This window comes from Acipenser ruthenus, chromosome 13 (genome assembly GCF_902713425.1).
Source record: "Acipenser ruthenus chromosome 13, fAciRut3.2 maternal haplotype, whole genome shotgun sequence".
In the NCBI taxonomy this organism is placed as follows: Eukaryota; Metazoa; Chordata; class Actinopteri; order Acipenseriformes; family Acipenseridae; genus Acipenser; species Acipenser ruthenus.
Window position 1 is genome coordinate 4,585,615 of NC_081201.1, and position 22,057 is coordinate 4,607,671.

At 38.4% G+C, this 22,057-nt stretch overlaps 1 protein-coding gene across 2 annotated transcripts in view; it reads right to left on the bottom strand.

Moving 5' to 3' along the window:
• LOC117418057 (protein kinase C beta type-like) overlaps window positions 1-22,057 on the bottom strand; it is a 105,832-nt gene that overhangs the window by 18,043 nt on the left and 65,732 nt on the right. For both annotated transcript variants that reach the window (XM_059035496.1, XM_034030614.3), the window contains exons 10-16: window positions 16,464-16,637; window positions 14,464-14,555; window positions 13,033-13,095; window positions 10,667-10,805; window positions 9,140-9,220; window positions 8,583-8,690; window positions 3,131-3,271 (exon numbers count right to left, since the gene is read on the bottom strand). In XM_059035496.1, the coding sequence (XP_058891479.1) occupies window positions 3,131-3,271; window positions 8,583-8,690; window positions 9,140-9,220; window positions 10,667-10,805; window positions 13,033-13,095; window positions 14,464-14,555; window positions 16,464-16,637 (798 nt within the window). The remainder of the gene's footprint in view (window positions 1-3,130; window positions 3,272-8,582; window positions 8,691-9,139; window positions 9,221-10,666; window positions 10,806-13,032; window positions 13,096-14,463; window positions 14,556-16,463; window positions 16,638-22,057) is intronic.

Genomic DNA, 22,057 nt, shown 5'->3' on the forward strand with positions numbered 1-22,057 from the left:
GCCATTGTGATAGCCCGAAACACACCCGCCAGCTAATTTCATAGTACACAGCGATTTAAGCTTTTTGACCGTGTTGTTTTGCTTTAGTTTTATTAACGTTAGTTTGTCTGTTACTTTATTATTATAGTTTAACATACACTTGCCTGTTGTTTTGCTTTTACTTATTCAGTTCATTTCCTATGCTGATGCAGGTGCGGCATGACAAGTAATACATATTTATTTATTTATTGATTGATTCATATTGTATCTGGTGGCTCACTCCGTCTTAGAGAACACATCAGCTATAAGAACACTTTGCTTGCTTCCCGAGGGGTGTTCTCTTAGCCGGAGACTACTGTGTGTGTGTGTGTGTGTGTGTGTGTCTATATATATATTATATATAAACTGAAAGGGGCTTATACATTGCTGAAAATCTTCTTAAGAACATTGATTCTCCCAACTTTCAGCTCTGTATAAAAACGAAACTTGAAACCTGTATACAAACCACTACAGAGCAATATACTACAAAGAGCTGTATTTCATGAGATCTTACTGATTAGTGCAACTTACATGGTCCCTGGGCCCTCAGATGAAGGCATCATACTATGGCTATCCAAGCTACAACTTCTCTCCTGAGATGACACAAGGTTTACAGTACACATCTATCAAAACTAATGAAACCACTCCAGCTTTGTATGGCTGTGCTAATAACCAGCAGTAACCTCAGCTTGCTTTTGTTCGCTTTTCATCTTTGGGGACCGAATCAAGCACGATCTTCCTCTTTTACTCCTTATCTTGAAGATAATAATAAAACATAAAGAAAACAGAGAGAAAAAAGCACAGAGAAAACAGCAGCTTTCATTATTTTAAAGTGACTCTGCTAATCTCAGCTCTCAACTCTGATGGCTCCTCAGCTAGGCTCTCCATCCATTCTATATAAAGTTGCAATCCACTTTATCAGGCTTCGCCGAAGGTCATCAGCTATGGTCACTCCGTCTGTTTAATAGCCTGGCTTTAAAGCCCAGACAATGATCTTTGTAGGATTTATCTGGAAAAACAAATCATGGAAGCCAAAAACACTTCAATATGTCTGGGCCATCGCATTCAAGTTTACCTGGATTATACTTTTTTTTTCTTTGGGACACAAAGTCATTTATCACACCACTTTGTTGATGTTTTTATCTTCTTTTAAATCCATTTTCCTCCAGGTAAAAACAAATACCCTTTTAATTCAAGCCTCCTTATACACTGATTGACAGCATTTCTTGATTTCGAAAAAAACCCATAATACTTTACTTATTTTTTCCATGTCTGGGAGTTCGCAGACAGTAATCCATACAGTTTATGACAGACTGCGGTTAATATTTCATTCACAGGTTTTTGTTGTTCTGCTTAGGGAATATAAAAATGCTATTTCCCCCTCTCCGCTGTGAGGATTATGAATGTCTCAATTTGGAATACTGTATAAATATTCCCTGTGGTTTTGCAAGTATTTTATAATAACAACAATATTCCTTGCACTTGGTTTGTACTAGAGCTTTTTCAACTTACGTTATATTCATATTTCCTAATTCTAACTTCTTGTTAGGGAATACGATCAGACTGATGTTTAATGACACTAAATATTCACAAAGCCGAAAAACCTAAGGGGTGAATTTTTGCCTCAGGCCAAAGCAATGTGGGTTTTATTATCTGCAATACAGTATGCAGGGGCACTGCACAAGAATCGGGGCACGGGAAGTCTAGCCATGGAAGCCTTTCTCCTGCTGCATGATATTGTACTCACTTCAAGCACACACCCTAATAATTAATGAAGCAAAAATAGCACATTGACGTGGTGCCTGTGTTGGATCTGGCTGCGTTGCTACTGAAAGTGGGGCAGTGGGGGAATCCCTCCTGCAGCAATGTTATATTATCCAGACAGTGGGATAGCAATCCAGAATCAGCACCCTGCAATTAATCTCCAAGGGAAAAAAAAACACTACATACAAGCACTCACAAACCACACTAATTGTAAATCAAAACAAGAACGGCAGGCTATCAAAAGATGCAGAGGCATGAATGTATGCTTTTACCATTAATGCATCTTGGGGGGGGGGATTATATATACTGTGTGTATATATATATATATATATATATATATATATATATATATATATATATATAAACACACGCACGCACCCAGGCACGCACACACATGTTTAATACACATATATGTGTGTGTGTATTAAACGAGGTAAATAGAAGTTCTTGATGAGTGCACTGTAGCCACTTTGTAATGATTAGTGTAGAATGAAAAGTATCCATATAGTGTGTGAGAATGGCAGATGAAATCATAACCCCATCCTGTCGCAGTCAACGTGATTAAAAGGTTAATAAAGGAAGGGAGCGTGGGGGGTTCGTATAGCTCTCACAGAGATCAGGGACTGCCAGCGATACTCCCTCAAATTGAAGCGTAGATCATTTGGCATTGTACACCTTACATCCTGTAACGCTTTGTTCCGAGAAAGTAGTTATTTAACTTATTATCTCTATTTTTTTCCCCAGGCTGTATCACACACACTTACCAGACAGTTAAAGGTATCTATTTAAAAGAAATTTAATCTATCAATATCTTTTACTTCTTTTATTTGATTTTGCAGCAATGCTGTCGAGGAAGTGGGAAGGATTTTTTTTTCTTCTTTGTTTGTTTAATAACTACCTGAAAAAACATGCACTGTCCGTATTTAGCTGCAGGTTCTTCAGGAAGAAACATTCTACTCACATACAGAACACTGTCATTCAGGAGCAGGCCCAGCAGGCTCTCATTTCACAATGCACCAAAACACAAACACCTGCGAAAGGAACCTTAAATGCACTGGAAACATGAGCCAAAAATTTTCAGAATGATAAAACAGTAACATAGCTACCAACCACTGAAGATGCATGTTTGATTATCATTTAGGGCAGGGTTTTATTCAAATAAATCAAATAAATAAATAAATAAATAAATAAATAAATAAAAGCTGTGACTGTTTAGAGGACTAAAAAAGCTGTAGTCACAGACACGGTATGTTTAGTTACCATGCCAACATTGACAGTGCTGCAAAAAGTAAATCAGTGGTGAGCCGGGTTTATTAACGAGGAGACACACGGAGCACACATCACTTACAGCCTTGGGCTTGAAGGGCGGCTGGACCTCCTTGTTCTCCAGCTTCTCCCAGTCAATGTAGCGGAAGAAGCCGTGCTCTTTGATGTCACGCTCCCCCTCTGGCCCGCAGCCCAGTCTCTTCCCAGGGTGCTTGGTCATCAGCTGCAACAGGATGAACACAAGAGGTTAAGAAAAAGAAAAAAAAAGTATAAATCCAAGCTCAAAAGTTTACAATCATGGGGTGCACGTGTAACGGACAGTGTTGTGCGATACACTGCCGTAGCGGATTCTGTCCCGTCTCTTGTCGGTGAGATGAGAGGAGTTTAAAAGCTCTAAATCCACGAATGCAGATGAGCCTGAGTCTCTTGCATTGTGGTTAAGATGCTCGCTTGCGTTGTGTGGGGTCGCCTCTGCCTTGTTACACGTGTAATCAATGTATCCCTCTTCTGTGGGGCTATTCAGCTATAGGAGCACCGTACCAAATTAAAAGTTAATAAATCTGACTATTGACCTTCCAATACTTGAATAACATAAGTAATAATAATACAAGAGACAAAAATTAACCCCTGAGGTTTTTCGGCTTTGTGAATATGTAGTGTCATTAAACAAGAGACACCGACACCAACAGCGGTTAGCAGCTCTGCTCGTTCCAGGAAAGTGATTTCGAGCATCACTTTGTAATCATACGTTTGGGTGCACCTAGCAATCTGGAGAAAATTGTAATTCGCTTTGACTTTGGTGCCAATGCTGTTGCTACAGGAGGTCCCTTTAGCCTAAGCCCTACGTAAAATTAAAAAGTTCAAACAAACAGACAGATTCGTCTTCTTGAACTCCCCTCGGGCTCTCCCGGGCTTGTTTCTGTGCCAGTATTGATTAAAATACTCATTTGTATTAAAAAAAAACAAAACACCTTGAATTATTTATAATGGGGGTTTTCTTTAAGGGACTTTGGCACACCTAAGTATTAAAACTCCATCTCCTTCCAGGGGTTTCCTGTTACAACACCACAAAGCTTTGTAGTTAAATCATGAAAAGGAATGATGTCTATTTATCCTACTTAAACGGTAGCACACAAACTCTTTTACAGTTTAAGTATTTTGCAGAAGGGTTCACAGGGGTGGAAATAAAGACAGTTTGATCCATTCCTTGTTTTACTGTGTTTAATAAGATACACCTGAGCCTGTGACCTATACACTGTGGCTAATCAAGCTTGTAATAATACCTGGAATGGGTGAAACTGCAATATGGGTCTTATTTCCATCCCTGGGTTCAGCAGTGGTTTTCACTAATTTAGATTTCATTTTTTTTAAGTTTATTTATATCCTCTCCCAAAGCTTCTTTTACAGACATGATTTAGCAGTCAAGACAATTGCTATTCGCTAATGTTTTTTTTTAATTGGTTCAATCAAGCATCCTGGCTTATCTCATATCAGCATTCGGCTTTGCTACAGCTGACGAAAACAGACCAGCTTCAATGCAGGTTCGCGATGACAAGCATATTGATTAGACAACACTTCACAGTTAACTCCTTCTGCTGGGTTATGAAACTAACTCACCTTAGTGTAGCATTGTTCTAAATCTGATTTGAAAACAGATACATGGCAATGATAGATGGTGATGATGATGATGATGCTGATGCTAAGACTGATTTTAACTCTACTATAGCCAGAGGTTTGAAAACAGGCAAGTGAAGTCTTTGATTCAAACAGAGGTAACTGGGTGAAACTGCTTTCCATCCTTTTTGATTTTTACTGCATTATTTTTAAATGTATATTATTTAGAATTTAGGGGTAAAGGCCTCAGGGGAAAGGTAAGGGCAAGGTCATACACTTCCACAATGGGGGGGGAGAGTATGCCGCCCATTTATACCTAGAAGTATTTAAACTAAAATGTACTTGGTTTATTTAAGTGTCCGGCACGCTCAAGCTGAAAGCTGTTTTCAATTCAGTTTCTGATTTCCTGTAACCTAGCAACAGGAAAGGGTTCTCGTTGGTGGGCGAGTGTCCTTAATTTTACCAGCAAAAGAACCTTTAAGACTAATCGATGACTCATTGCCCTGGAAGACAGCAGTAGATTACACCAAACACAAAGAACGATTCAGGAAGTACAGTGATTTATGATGCAGTTCTTGTTCTTTTTATTAGATACAATTTGTCCTGTGTAAGTTATCAAAGCATACTAGTGGTACACTTATTTTTAAACAAACAGCTTTTTATAAATTATTGCATATATGCATATAAATAGGGTTTCTGATTTTCGGTGTTTCACCCTGACTTTTCCTTTAAGAATTCAATTGATACCCGTTAAGCCATTTGTGTTTACTTTTTTTTTCTTCTGTGAAACAACTAAATGAATGTGCTTTTAAATCTTAAGTCTTTCTTTTTCATTTAAAAGCAGAAGTGACTCATCTATTAATGTAAACACAGTTACAAATTAAGTGTGTCCAGCATAAAATGCTTTATTTTTCATTCTATCTAGCTTTAATAAAGATGAGTCGCTTATTAATGTGTTGCAATCTCGTTTGTACATTCTGAAGCCTTGGCCGATTTAAAAGCCCAGAAAGTTGTTTCACAGAAGAAAAAATAAATTAATTAATTAAATCAATTTTACTATTAACAGGTTTCTCAGCTGCGATTGAGACACAAATGGCTTAACTGGTACCAGTTGAATTCCTAAAGGAGAGAGACTAAAAATCATGTTAAAACACCAAAAATCATAAGCCCTATATATAAATAAAATGTATAAAAACAGTGAAAAAAAATCGCTTATATAAAAATATGACTATATGAAATTGACAATAACTAGTTAGGTTCACACCAAACTGAATTAACTTGATACCGTACTTGCAATAAAGTCAAAGAAAGACTAGCGGCATTTGCAGGATCAATTTTATGTTTTTTTAAAAAAAGAAAGTAATTTACTAATAGCAATAGTTTGTAAAAAGAAGACCACAAAATAAACATAAAATGTAAACAATCTTCTCTCTTTTAAAATGTATTAAACATCTCGAGTCTCAGTCCAAGGATAGCAGTTGCAAACTAATCTGGCATCTCAAAACAAACAAACAAACAAACAAAACGATCAACACGGCATTCTGTAATCTGGCTCAACAAAAGACATTAGCTGAATCCAGTATCCTCCACAATTGAAATTGGTTGCATGCCGTTTGCGATGGTTACAATAAATCAACCGTGTCGTTTTCAGCCTGAGTTCTCGCATTTCCTAGCACCAGCATACACTTGCAATCGATGTTTGTCTGGGCCCCACTTCCTCCTCGCTAGATCTAGCACTTTTTTCATATTATTTAACATTGTTCCCATACTGTCACTGTAAAACGTTTAAACTATTAAGCAAAATTAAAAACGTTTGACACTTTGCTAACGTTTAAACTCTAAATGATTACCACCCCTAGTTCAAGATATTGCAGTACCATTGGTTATGCTACCATTGACATTGTAGTGTCACTGCTTTGAATTTAAGATCCAGGGATTTCACTGTCTCAATACAAGTCTCTAATGGGGTGAACTTCACCAACACATCTGGACTTGGTGGGCCAAACCTATTTTTGTAGGACAGCGTACAGTGCATGCTGACAGTGCAATATGGATATACACAATGCAATGGGATAAAATGGTCATAAACCTTTCAAAATCAGGGAACATTGCCCATTAATCCATCCAAAAGACATTGGGAACTGCTTTAGGGAAAGAGACTAACCGCATTAAAACAGAGGACCTTTTTGTGTGCATAATAATTTATACAGTCCATTAGAGCAGCACACTTCCATCAAGGTATTCCATTAAAACACAATTTGCATGAACATTTTCATTCATTTTGTAATGCCCACATTAGCATAGACCTATTTGAATATAGCTCCCTCTAGACTTCAACAATAGTTTTTGTTTTTCTTGTCCACAAAGTTTCTTCTAAAGTTAGCTGGCATTACTTTGCGGGTCTGAGATGGCTGACAACTCATTAACCTCTTCACTTCTAAAAAGCTGGCCAATCAGAGTGCATGTGCACCCACCTGCAGCCAATCATATTAGTGCTTTTGCATTCCCTTTGAAAGCAACACATCCAGTGACAGTAGCGGTTAAATAAGTATTAACTTGAAGCAAAGGTTGATTGAGTGACAGCTGTACCATTGTTGCCAGGTATGTGTTAGCAGAGCTATGAGTCTAGACTCAATTGATCCTGTGTAGGAGGGTAAGACAACATAGAACACACTGAAATGGACGCTGGTCTACAGGATGGAATCTGTGCTTGGTTAAGTCCTAGCTTTAACTGGTGCTTAAGAATCCAATACTTACATGTATAATTGAGCATACCGACATAACGGTTTCATGTCTACCTTAGACTCTCAATTCATTGATCTACAGGGTTTGTTGATGACCTGGACCTGATTTATGGACCTGTCGATTTTTATTTAATGTTTTTTTTTCTACCTCTGCTTAGGTTTATTTGACATCCTCCTCAATTATTCATAATTACTGTAGTGATTTTTCCTCCCCCTCTCCATATTTACATTCTTCCAATCTGCCTGTTCAACCACGCTTTCAGCTGAAAAACAGACTCTCTTGTGTAGACATCATTGTTCTAACACAATGCTACAGTACCAACAAAATTAACCCACTTTATTTTTTGTTTTATTTTTTTTGTGATTCAGAAATGTAAATGCTTGTGTGGGGAAATAATGCCCCTGAATATGGTGCGTTAAATAATGGAGCACTCAAGCATGGCAGAAGGATTTTGTTTTTCTTATACAATAAGTGTCAGCTTTGCAGGGGCTGTTAAAAGCCATCACTTGTACAACCACCCAAATGTTTTAATTATGATTCCCTCACTGTTGACTTTCCGAGAGCTGATTTTGACTGATGCAATGGAGTGTAAAACAGACAGCTGGATTTATCATGGTGGTTCCAATCTCCGAACGCATGCAACGCTACTGCCCAAAGCACTGTGGGGATAATTACACTTAACTGAAATGGGCTGCAGGGCCTTCCAGTGCATCCATTTACAAGCAGACCTCAACATTTTCAAACAAGTTCTGAGCGGGCTACACCTAATTGTGACAGATGACACCTAAATATGAATTAATGCGCATCATTTGTGTAGCGTGATACCGAAATACATGTCATGGAGAGTCATGAAGGCAATAGGGCCACGTGGTTATAGTTTAAATCCCTGTTACTGACTCCCTGAGTCTCATGGTCTACTCTTGCCTGCAGCCATTATTACATTTTAGTTGACATCACAGCCAAAGAAACTGAAGTGACATCATCAGTGCCACTCCTCTACACTACACCTGTAATGTTAAACACTAAAATCATTGATATACTTTTATTAATTTCTTATTAATTTCTTAACTTTTATGCTCTCTCTTTGTCACTAAGCAGACTTTACAGCCCAATGGCCCTGCTGTTGCTAAATGCTGCTTTTCAAAAGGTAAGTTCTCAGTCAGCAATCCCCTTACCCCTTTGCAGATGGCCACCGCCTCTTTGCTCATAGCTTTGGGATATGAGACGTTGTGCTCCATGATGGACTGGAAGAGCTCGTCCTCATCTTCCCCGTCAAAGGGGGGCTGAGGAGAGACACAAGAAAAACTGTTACCCTCAGATTGAAGGGTGGTTATACAGTCAGTATCTTCAAACAGCTGCCAAGCTGTGTTGTGTTTGAAAATACTGAATTTTACTGTTGTTAATGTTGTCTTGGCAAATCTGCCTGTATTAAGCTGCATGGTGCTTTATGAACCTTCAGTCTGGTTACCATCAACTGGTGCCTCTGTCTGCCAAGTTTCATTCAGTGTTGAATGTGTTTTTCATCTCAGAGTGGTATAATGAATTTAAAACCATCTGGTATTTAAGATCATTTGCTACATTTTATTATCAGTTACTATTTAAAACTGCATTTTTGGTGCACAATAAAATTCAATAGTTTTGCAGCACTTCACAATATAGGTGTTATAGCCATGCTCAACAATATTCTACAGCTTTAAAAACAACTGAGGTGTAAAAACTAGGAAGTTCTCACCTGTCCAGCTAGCATCTCGTACAGCAGAACTCCAAAAGCCCACCAGTCCACTGACTTGGCATAAGGCTGGTAAGCAATGATCTGAAAAGGGGGACATGGGAAACATTGGTAGAAAGCAGGTAGACATAAACTTACTCTTGCACAGCCAACATTAACACACAGCTTGCTTTTCATACTTATTGCAAAGTGTGGATAACTGAACCAAATATACAGCCTCATGTTTACTTAACGAGAGGTTTATATCCGATTTTAAGTGTTTTTTCTGTTCTGATGCATCAAAGGCATTATCAAAATGTGCTGCTGTTCCAAAAACAACTACGATTCTTATATATATAAATATACAAATAAAACATTACGCTTCTTCATTTTATCCATTCACAAATGATTTACTATTTCAAAAGGGTGTTCATTTGTTTGCTACTGGGTTCCTGATTATATATGCAGAGACTGCTGGACCTCAGACATCACCATCTGTTTATCTGTCAAAAAATGTGCAATATCCAATCAACTTAATCACATTTTTCAAACACTTGCTTTGTCATATACACAGACATAGCTGACATTGCGTGTTCTGTTTATAAAACTGCATTAAAAACTACCTAAATTACAATTTTACTTTCTTGCCTTAAATCTAATAGTTAATTACTAAAGGATTTGGATAATTTTGTTTTTAAAGGATTTTGCTCTTTTACAAGTAATTATAGTGGAATAAGACAGAACTGCTAATATAAATGTATTTCTCTAGTTGATAGAAAACAGTTTAATGAAAGTATCTTTTAAATTCCGGATATTACTTTTTTTTTTTTTTTTTTTTAAATCACTGACCAGTGCAGAAGAGCAGCGAGATGTGGATTCAAACCAACATTTTTATTATTTTATTTTTTTCATATAAAAATTTACACATACAGCAGTGTTCAAATCCTAAATCCTTAGCATATTTTAAAGAGGAGACAATTATATATCCAGGGATACCAAAATATTCTGTCTGAGTGACAAACAACAAACTCCCCATCCCCAGTTGTGCTGCTTTCCTAGAAAAAGGAGAACATTTCAGAGTACCATTGTACTTGTGAGATGTCTTGCTCATCAAAATATTTTGTATATTTTTAAGAGGAGACTATTACCTATTCAGGGATACCAAGATATTTAGTAAGTAAAAGGGTCAGAGTGAGAAAAGATGGGCAATACAATCCTCACCCCTAGTCTTGTTGTAAATAATCTGTTGTTTCCACTACTGTTATGTTGTAAGACATAAGTACAAGAAAAACAACCGGCTTGAAGATGTTAATGATAATATTCTACTGCTGCAAGTCAAAAGGATGCAGGCTGCAGAGTGACACTGGAGCAAGTCTAAAAATAAATAAAATAATCAGTAAAGTACAATTGAACATCTTTCTGTGGCACATCAGCTTTAGATTGAGATGGAATAAACAACCTGCAGAGTGGAGCAGAAAACCTGATTTTTTTTTTAAAGGGGCATTCCTGTAACACACAGCCCCTCAACATCGACAGCCTGTGATATCTTACCTCAGGAGCAATGTAATCAGGCGTCCCACAAAAAGTCTTAGTGGTCTCTCCATCCCACATGTTTTCTTTGCACATGCCAAAGTCGGCGATCTTGATGTGCCCTTCCGAGTCGAGCATTACGTTATCCAGCTTGAGGTCCCTGTGGCAGAAAACATTCAGTGAGAAACATTATCAGTGAAGTTTTAATGGCTTGGCTTTGAATGCATCAACACACTTAAAGAAGATGACATGCATGCTCTGTATCTAAGTGTTGTAACTAAGTAACAGAGTGTTGGTAATTGGAGTGGGATCTCGTTTTTTTCTCACTGTGACAGAAGCGGTAAGCGTTGCAAAACATGTTAGCTGAAAGGTCTTGACCTATTAATACTCGCTGTCTTTTTTCAAGACCGGTATACCAATTCGGAAAAGTATGCATGAACAAAAAATTATTCCAAAACTAATAAAACAGCAAAGTGGCCTAAGTGCTTTAACATTCCCTTCACTTTTTTATTTTACATATATATATATATATAAAAGGAGCATGAATTATGTTGATTTTCTTGTAGTACAGGAAACAGTTTAAGGGTGTCTGTGTCTGCCAGGATGAAGAAAACCAAGTAAAAATAAAAAAAGTGCTATACTCTATTCTAGCAGAAGCCTCCCTATGTATAATAAAACACAATAAAGCTAAAAGCTGATTCTATTCAATTTATCATTGTCTTATTTTGTAGGATTTGGAATTATCAGACAAGATAAAGCCTTAACCTGCTTATCAATCTCTTTACCTTGCGATGCAGAAGCTAAAATGACAGCAATGACGATCTATGAATCAACAAGCAATTACAGGGAGGCTCAATGAGACAGCTTGTGAGGAGGCCTTCTGAGGGCTCTCTACTGTTTTTTCTCCAGCTATAAACAGATGTTCTTCCTACAGAAGATCATTTTTGCTGCAGTACGGAGCATTAACACTCAATTGCATGACTTTTTCTTTATTTTTTTATTTGTTATTATTAATAGCACCAAATAAGGTTTTCATTTGGTATAACATGCTTAAACAAACTATATTCCTTAACCATTTATCAAGTTCTCATTAGCTTTAATGCCATTTTCACTCCACTCCCGATCATTCTGTAGCTGGAGTTCAAAATCGAAGAGAAAAAAAATGGGGAAGCTTAAAATACCAATAGATTTTAGTGAAAATTGTACCATAAGAAAAGATTACAAGAACACCTTAAAAGAGGGAAAGAATCACAAGTTCAAGATGGGCTCCAGACACTGGTGTCAGTTGTTGGAGTATACCTTTCTTCAATGTATTTATTTTAGCAACACCCCCTTCCACACACACGCACACAACACAGAAAGACAGACAGCAGATGTCCATGGTAATTCACTTCTCATTTAACTTGCATCATTAATTGTTTATTTATGATGTTTATTTCAGAACCGTTACGAAGTATTGAGGATTAAGTTGCTCACTGGATTAATACGCTGAGATGCTAACTGTAATTAAGGATTCAAAGCTTGATAGGATGCCATGGCTGTAGAAATTCCATCAGCTGGCCATGTACAGTACTGTACATCTATAAAGATTATTTCCTTTCAAGATCAGAGAGAGAGAGAGAGAGAGAGAGAGAGAGAGAGAGAGAGAGAGAGAGAGAGAGAGAGAGAGAGCGAGAGAGAGAGAGAGAGAGAGAGAGAGAGAGAGAGAAAGAGAGAGAGAGAGAGAGAGAGAGAGAGAGAGCGAGAGAGAGAGAGCGAGAGAGCGAGAGCGAGAGAGCGAGAGAGAGAGAGCGAGAGAGAGAGAGACTTAAACCCTGACACAGACATGCTAGTCCAACTTCCCTACCTCATGGAACAAGGTAAATGCGACTGTCAAAAGTTACTGCAGGTCAGCATGCAAGTCAGGAAAAATGCTTGATGTAAAATAGCTGCCACTGTAAGTCGGTTTTGTCATCCGCAGTCTGCTTTATGCCAAGAAACGTCCTGAAGAAATGCACAGGAAGGCAGTGGGGCCGCGGGATTGACAGTAACACGACTATATGAATCTGTCGCTCCCCTACGTGCCACTCTGACAAAAACAACTTCGCTCCTTCCAAACTGCTGCTGATACAGAGGCCTCGGAATTCACTCCAACCATCTATCATCAGCATCTACCTGCCTGAGCCCATCAAGGACTGCTTTAATTCAGACAGGCTGGGAGCAACGAGAGCCATGGAAGCTGCACGCCAGACAGCCCTTCCCCCAGGACCCTGTGCCTCAGTGCTGCACCTTGTCCTACCTTGCAAACTCATTCACCCCGCGGTACTTCACAAATTTCTTCTACTACTACTACCACAGTAAATAAGCCTTTCTGATGGTTTTCCAAAGTAATTATCTGCTGCCCTTACCGATAAATGATGCCCTTGCTGTGCAGGAAGAAGAGACCTATGGCAATTTCTGCTGCATAGAACCTGCAAATTACAAAAATAATAATAATTAAACAAATGAACGCTTCGGACAAAAGCCCTTCTCTCTTCAGCTGTGTAGAAATAAAAGTGAAACACAATAAACTTGGTGTAATATATATATATATAATTTTATGAACAGAAGAAAGTGATCGGATATAATAACACAGTTCTGCTTGTGAGTGACACAGAGTCTGCAGTATTCATGCCACTGATCCCATCCTACTCATTTTTATAATGCAAGGTTTGTACATCTGAAACACATTGTCGATGCTGCTATGAAAAGAAAACAGTATCTTGCTGCTATCGGATTACAGAGCACAGTGACCCACGCCTGCAAATAACATTCACACGTCTGTGTAACTGTGGCCTTTTTAAAATATTATTGACAGCTCACAAGATAAGCTCTGCAATGAGTTTTCTGTATTGGGTCTGGGAGATTGGGCAAAGGAAGAGGCCTGCCATTTTCTCTGTTCTCACACCTCACCCCTCATGTATAACATTTTAAATAGCCGTTAATTCGTGCAATTAAGTGCATTTAAAACCCAAAAGGAAATGCAGTACCTGTATCTGATTGTGTTTATAGCACAAAGGGCAGTGAAAGCTAAATTATTCAGGTTAGATAAAATGTAAAGGTCAGCGTTGTTATTCTGTACGGATCTGTTGATAAGATCCAGAGCAGACCTTGGATTCTGCCACCCAGCTATGCGTTTGTTTTTTTTTTTTAAACAGAACACCTGTAGCGTTTATAAAAAGCCTTGGAGAGGTTTTGTTTTGTTTTAAGGTTTTATTTTCAATCCGCGCACCAGTGCTTCATCCACGTAATACTATGTGTGTCCATTTCCTGGATCTGACGTCCCCACAAAGCCATCCCTGCCACAGTAATACATTATGACCATTTTTTATTTAAAAAACAAAAAAGAAAACAACGTTCTCTTTTTAGTGTGTAATTTTATTACACACTAAAAAGAAATGGTTTCATCTGTCAGGTTATCTGTTAGCTTGCAATGTATTTTGAAAATTAGGTGACAACTATTTACAACTTCATAACCACGAATCCAGAACAGAGTATAATTTGAAAGCTGGGCTACTTCAAAGTTTAAATTATGTGGTAACTCATCACTTTCTTTTTCAGTTTCAGCTTTTCTTAGTCAGAGAAACAGACCGACTGCAGTCCTCACATTAACACAAGAAGGAGGTTACTATAGGTGCTCTGCATAAAGCGCTTCAATAGGATGTCTTTAAACCGCTGTGCTACCATTTGTTCAGCAGAAGGTGCAATCTGTTTTCTTAGCTACAAGACCCAAGCAGGTAATGGGGCATGACCGGCTCCTTCAGCTGGCCACTCCGTGGTGTGGTAGAGACAGTACTCACACAGCGTGGGGCTCCTTGAACTTGCCAACCTGCTGGATCTGGTACATCAGGTCTCCACCATTGATGTACTCCATGACAAAGTACAGGCGGTCCTGCAAAGCAAAAGCAGAGGAGACTGTTTAGAGGCATTTCAGCTTTTTAATTTGCTGCTGTCTTTTATGATTAATGCTGTGAGACACTGGATGCATCTGTTTAACCCTTTCCCCACTTTTGAGCCATTTATCTTGTCTTGTCTTCCATTTACCTTTGGTGTGCTTTATTGATCCCCTATGCTGCATAGTCATTCTCAAGGTGCAATTAAAAAGTAGAATTCTATTATGAATATAATAATAATAATAATAATAATAATAATAATAATAATAATAATAATAATAATACCAAATGAATTCTATTTTAGTATAACACTGAACAGCTTAAAACAAAACTACTATATTTTACATCCAACCTCAGTGCTGATACACTCCACTACCCCATCACCCAGAGCACTGTCATGGTGTGAGATAAATTAAACAATAGGATAAAGAGATTGTACAATGCAATCTCAAGCTGGAGGGCCTGCTTCTAACACTCAGCTTCTCTAGTGCCAGTGTGAGATTTTATTGTACAGCCTGACATAGCAGCCCATGTTATTGCATTTCACCACAGAATGTCTCGTTCATTTTGCCACTGGCATTCCTGCTGTCTCTGTATTGAAAAGCATCAGAAGCCAAAACTTCTCCAGCAGCTGGTTGTGTAGTAGTTTGAAACAAGCATTGTTATACCAGTCCCTCCATCTAGAACTCATAACAAGCTAAAGATCAAGCAAGACAGATAATTACTTAAGCTTCAGCCTCTTGAGACTTTGATTTGTTCAAGATAATTTTTCTGGTGATTAAGCTAGATAATTGTGTGGTCTTTAGCAGCAATTTCTAATGGAAATTAGCCAATGTGTTCTTACATTAATGAACGGTGTACACAATGTTAGCTGGCTAATGTAAATCAATTAAGTTCCTCTGACTAGACTATGCAAACTTGTCACATCCTGAGGAGAAATGTGATTGTTACATATGGGCTTATATTTTTGTAATAAATCAATACATTCAGTTGTGTAAACTTTGGTATTGATTTTGTATTCCAGGAATGCTGGTTTGTTTTAAAAGAGGTGTCACTATGGATGTCATAAACAATGCTGATCTGCCTAAGCGATGAGTCATACTTGCTTGTGCGCTTCAGAAAATTACCTAATGAAAAATCCATGTTTTTTGTGGACAGTACACCAAGATAATTACATTGTACTGCAGTCTGTAAAATATTCCCCACACTTCACTAAGAGCATTCTGTACTTGTTGCATATACATTTTTGACATTTTAGTATACATAAATAAATGTATGACATCCTTGCGTGTCACACCAATGTGACACAAACAATACTTCCAGTGCTGTGGTTTTTAAAAACTCTGTATTTTTGGGGAATTCAAATCTAGAACACTCTGTGAAGTCATTTGGCTTCAGTAACAACACACAATGCAATTCACTGGAGTGGAGTAACTTTGTGTATCCTAATATGAATTTGCCACCATTACACAATAAGACATGCAATACTGACATAGACCTCCCCTTCACCTACAGCATGCTCTGGAACTGTCTCGTGCATATCCAGGACTGCATAGTTTTAAAGATACGAAGATCCATTTTAAAATGCGGGAAAATACAAACTTAGCTATTGATTAATTTTGCAAAAGATATGGATCAGTAGTGCTAACATAGACCCATTATAGAATTATTATATTTTATTCCTAAAGTATTCTTCTTGTTTTTTATTTTCATTATTGCTTTGATATTATTAATACGCTTTGATTAATTGTGGATTCCTTTTTTTCCCCTCCTTGGGAATGTACAACAAAAGCATGCATTAACCATTTCACTGAAGCCAGTTTTACATTTTTCAAGTCATTTTGAATTCAGACTGAACACAGAATGAACAGCCATGCCGAGCGATTGTTTTTTGAATGCACATTTACCATGGTCTGAAAGCAGGAGTGGAGCTGTGTGAGGAAGGAAGGTTTCCCGGACAGCGCCAGCACCCTCTTCTCCACCATGGTGCACTCCACATCATCATCCTGAATCACCACGTCCTTCTTTAGGATCTTGATCGCATACAGCTCGTCCGTGCCCTTCCGGTCCGCCAGCATCACCTGTAAACACACACAACACAATTATATTAGGATTGCTTGCACCATATGTACACCTGCTTACAGTACTTGGGTATGAACATATTGTTAAGCCACCTCTTTAAAAGCAGGGTCCCTTGAGTAACTGTTATACGCTCCAATTGAAAAGTCTGAAAAACACCACTGGGATACCACTGTACTGCAATTCCAGAACCATCACCGACAGCTGAAGCACAATAGATTGCATACTTACTGATATGGATTACTATTTCATTGGTAAGGCAAATACATATTATACTCTTGTAGCTGCCAATTACTAATGTGCTACCATTGCCCCTTAGTTCAGAACCATTTTATCACCATTGCAGTGCTACTGCATTGTTATTGTAGTGTAGAACATTTGGTTAGGGAATTGTTTGGCTGTACTTTCAATTGTGGGCAAATCAATGAGGACAGTGCAAAGCAAGGACAGAGGTGTGCCTGGAGCGGAGCATGGTGACACTAGACAATGAAGACACAGCTACTACTGAAGGGTCTATAACGAGATTTGTACAGCAGCAATGGTATCCCTTGTACTGTCTTCAACTGTGACTGTATTCCTTTTAAGCACAGCTTTGATGTTGAATGGATCTGTTTGATCTCCACGGAGCCCTATAAATGTTATCTGTTTTTTCTGTTCATGAATACAATAATGTATACTGTGTTTATCTGCAGTTCCTCTTCTGCATTCACTCATGCACAGTAGAGATGTACAGTACTCTACCTGACCTGGTCACAGTTGACACAAAGTAAGCAGATAAACAGATACACATCTAAGTGAGGAACAGCTGTCAATAACTCTCCGTTACCCTTCTGAGCTGAATCCGAGGCTGATCATATTGATCCAGGGGTTTACTTTGTATAATGAACTGACTGCACAGTCGCCCCCACCCCACCGCACCCAACGCTGTGATGGTCTTCCATTAATCAAGTTGAGGTAGATAAAGATTTGCACGGATTCTCTGACACGGTGCCAATTATTAAGATGCATTGATTCAATGTGCGAAGGGACGGCATCCCAAGAAAACCAGCCCACTTGGGAACATTACTCGCTTCCTGCAGTATTTCTAGTCAATGCTCAGCTTCAATATTTACAGCTCAAAACAGCCCGGGTCTGTGTGTGGGAAGGAATTTGTTTCTTCAGTCGGTGGTCAGAAGGTGCCCGCAATGAGAACCCTAATTTGGTTAATTAACAAAGCAGCATGGCCACCCCCAACAAGAAGGTGACGTTCTCTGCCTCAGAATCTCTCTCGCCTTGCTGCTGCTTCAACTAGAGAGGACATCTATAAGCACCACACTAGCTCTCATCACAAACCACTTCACAAAGCTGAAGGATGCCCGTACCCGTCACTTGAATGATTGATGACTGAAGGATTCAAATCCTGATTAATCTATCAAAAAGAAATAATGGCTTAGCTGAGAAGTCTATCAGGTTCAATTTAAACTCAGAAGAGACATTTCACATCACAATTAACTCTAAAAGACACCAGAAGCCTACTAAGAAATAGTACCACTAAATACAAAAAACATTTTAAATGATACTTTGGCTCAATGCTTTTTTTGGTTCACCAATAGGTATTCATATTAGTACCAGCTACAGGTAAACACAAGCTATTTTACAAGCTTGTCAGCACTACTTTCCACATGCATGCATTCCAGGAGGAGCTGTAAATACAGAATTAGAGCGGCCTGTGTCAGGCGAAAGCAGATCATCATGTTTCCACCCACAGTTTGTGCAAATTGTGACGTACATCCATACAAAACACTAACATCCTGTCTTTGTTCACTTAAGGAGGCCAGTCTGCCCATCGTGAGCTCTCCAATCAAAACAAAGCATGTATTTAGTAGTAACCTGTAAATGTTTAAAATACGGGCTGGCTGATTGGGGCAGAGATGTAGAAATGTAGAAATAAAAAATGTATTTGGTAGTAACCTGTAATGTCAGGCGCAGACAAACTGATAACTTGGTATTAACCTTTAAACCACCACGATTTCAAGGACAGTCGGGATGTAGTTAAAAATGTAAGTAAAACAGAACAAACTGGAAGCTGCCTCTAATTAATAACGTATGAGACACTGAAGTACTTTCAAACATTTCCAACTAACACGCGAAGAAGGGATTTCATCATCAACCTGAAATCCTGTCTCAAACTTCCAGTGCCGAAGCAGCTCTGGGATGCCCGGGGTAGTGAGCAGGCGGCTGTTAGGAGGTTAAAGGTTAAAGTAGACAGATCGTCTTTGCAGATCGGATGCAGACTCACTGGAACAGAAGAAACCAAAAACAAAAAGGTTGTTTTGGCCCCCAGGGCAGGGCCAGCATCTGGGCTTCTCAAACATGAGTCACGGGTGACCCACACTGCTTTAAAACATTTAGTATCTGCTGCTAGTGCATTCACTGCTTCATTCACTCCAACGTTGCTGCCTCAGACTAACCAGTGGGAGGCCCGAAGCTGCCTGCTCCCCCACAGTCCCTCCTGTCAATTTCTTTTTCCTGCTCTGGCAGTAACTGTTCTAGTTTTTCTCCTATAATTAAAATCTGAAGGAACACATTTTTTGTTACAAAAAAGGCATTGTGGTTTATTTTTAGTGACATGTCAACCTGACACTGTGTTGACAAATTATGGTAAAACACTACATTGTTATTAATTTATTGGAAAAAGGTCATTTGAGCTATAATTAGCTCATTTACAATGGCATCCAACAACAATAGATTACAATCACATAAAACACACAGAATACACATTTAAAACACTATATATATACACACATACATATATATGTATGTGTATATTATATATATATATAATATATATGTATGTGTGTATATATATATATATATATAATATATATGTATGTGTGTGTATATATATATATATATATATATATATATATATATATATATATATATATATATATATATATATATATATATATATACATATATATACACACATACATACATACATACACACACACACATACATACATACATACATACATACACACACACACACATTATCCTACACAGGGCTTCTTCAGATAATGAAACAACACATTTTTAAATTAACGATGGGAAGTATCTGACCTAAGTCCCATCGGCAATGCATTCCAAACTGAACCTTCCAATAACGCTTTTTACCAACGGTATTTAAAAATATTTAGTACCACAAACATTTCGTAAGCTATAAAATCACAGATAAACTCCTGGAATAGATTACTCAGATAAACAGGCAGTTTATTAAACACACCTTTAAAAAGAATCTGATTCCAGTGAAAGTTCCTTCTATTACCAGGTGACAACATGTTTAACCTGGAATACAAGGTACAGTGATGTTCTATAGGAGTACACTGAAGAACAAATCTACAAATCCTGTTCAACATTGTATCAATCTTCTTCAGCGACTCCTTACTAGCAATCATGTAAAACAGGGGAAAATATCTGCGTCAAGCAACATTGTGCAGCATAGGTATTAACTTGATCATTGCAATGCATGTTTTTACACCAATGAATGAAGCAGTGCCATCAGTCTATCTGCTCTCTGATAATGCTCTTCAGATTGAGATAATACCATCACGTATCTATCTGGGGTGGGGGCAGAGGTCAAATGAGGAAAACAAGGCTTGCCCCAAAGATCTTGGCTTTTCTCAAATCAATGAGCAAGCTGCTTGCAAGAGATGCAAATTCAAAGTTCGTACTGAAATGTATTGTTAGTTAATTTAACTCCATGAGGACATTTTGCTGTGGAAAGACTATGTGACCTTGGTAATGCATTCAATCACGCGTTGCTGCATTTCTTATGTGCAATTCCAATATGTGTTAAATAAACTGAAAGAATCGGCGACCCTGGGTTCTCAATGTATTTTAAAACTTTGGTACCAAACAAATCAAGTTAACGTTAATAAAGATTAAGAGTTTAAAGTGTTGGATGATTTATTTATAAATACCCTTCCCACCTCCGCCCCTCTTACCCACAGAACATGTCAAGCGCTGTTGCAGCCAGACCACAGTAAGTATAAAATATGAAGCAGTGAAATTTGACTGCGCTTATTCAATCACAGCCTCCCCTCAAGGACTGGGGGAGACAAATGGAAGATTGGGAGAGATTGGCAGACAGCAGCCAAGTAATTCAAGAACGTATTCCACTCTCATCAAGTCTGTGAACACATCTGTCTCCACACATCACAGGTCCTCATCTCAGCCAAAAGGAGAAGCAGCAATCTCATGGGGTGGTATGCAAAACGAAAGAGAGTGCATCACTCTGAGGGTCGCTTACAGCGGACGTACAGTAAATGATTTATTCTGCGTATTTTCCAATGGCAGAGAATTTTGTTTTTAAATATGGGCTGTCGGATTGAAGCAAAGATGTAGAAATGGGATTAAACAAGCCTGGTTTTTGAATGAAAACAAAATTCTAGCAAACAGTTCCCACAATAAAGTGTAACCCGTTACAAACCAGAAATGATGTGCAAAGTATGCAACCACAGCTCGCCAGTCTAGTTGTTTGTTCCAACGCTATACTAATTAAAACTCTGACCAGGTCCTATCTAACCATGTAATTATCCGTATTAAACCAAATGCCTCACCCTCACCCTGAGCTAGATGCTCAATAACTTGCTTATCTGGGTCTATACCATTTTTCATCACCACTGAATGGCAAGAATTCAAACACACACAATTCAACATTTTACAGCTTAGCAGCGGTGTATCAACTGCAGGCAATTTGAAGTGCAGTAATGTTAAAGCCTTGGCCTGAATGCGAGACTGTAAAATTAAATATGTGCGGACATTAAAGATTCTTTCGGTCCTTGATCTGTATCTGCTGTATTACTCCCTCATACCACTGACAGGATGTTCCTGTAAACCAAATAATAATCTATATTTTGGGGGGGGGGGGGGGGGAACACATTTGCCTCTTGGAGATGAGTGGTGTACGAGTTTAAGGTTGATTGAAACGCGATAGTGTGTCAAAACACTAGGGCTGGTAGCATCTGCTCACGATAAATACAATGGAAAAAGCCTGAAAATGCAACACTATGGGCGTGGCATGAAACAGACCAACAGCAGTAGGATAACCAGGATCAACACCAGCCACTGGAAACCAATACTGAACCACGCAACAGGCAAGGAGATGCTCAGACACTGCTAGTATGAAAGGGCAGAGAACAATTTAGGGACTTAGACCTTCAAGCAAATTCAGGCTTTGTAGCAAAAATGTACTTACACAGCCGGTTTGCTAAATTATTCTAGCTCAAATTCAAATTCGCTGTAATGTTTTGGCTGTTTCCACAGCAACAGTGTCTACTGAGACTCCAATTAATGAGCGTAACAAAGGTCTGCCAGTTTGCATCAACATATCAATATTATTTAAATTGCACATTTCCATGGTAACCATGCTCGCCTGGAC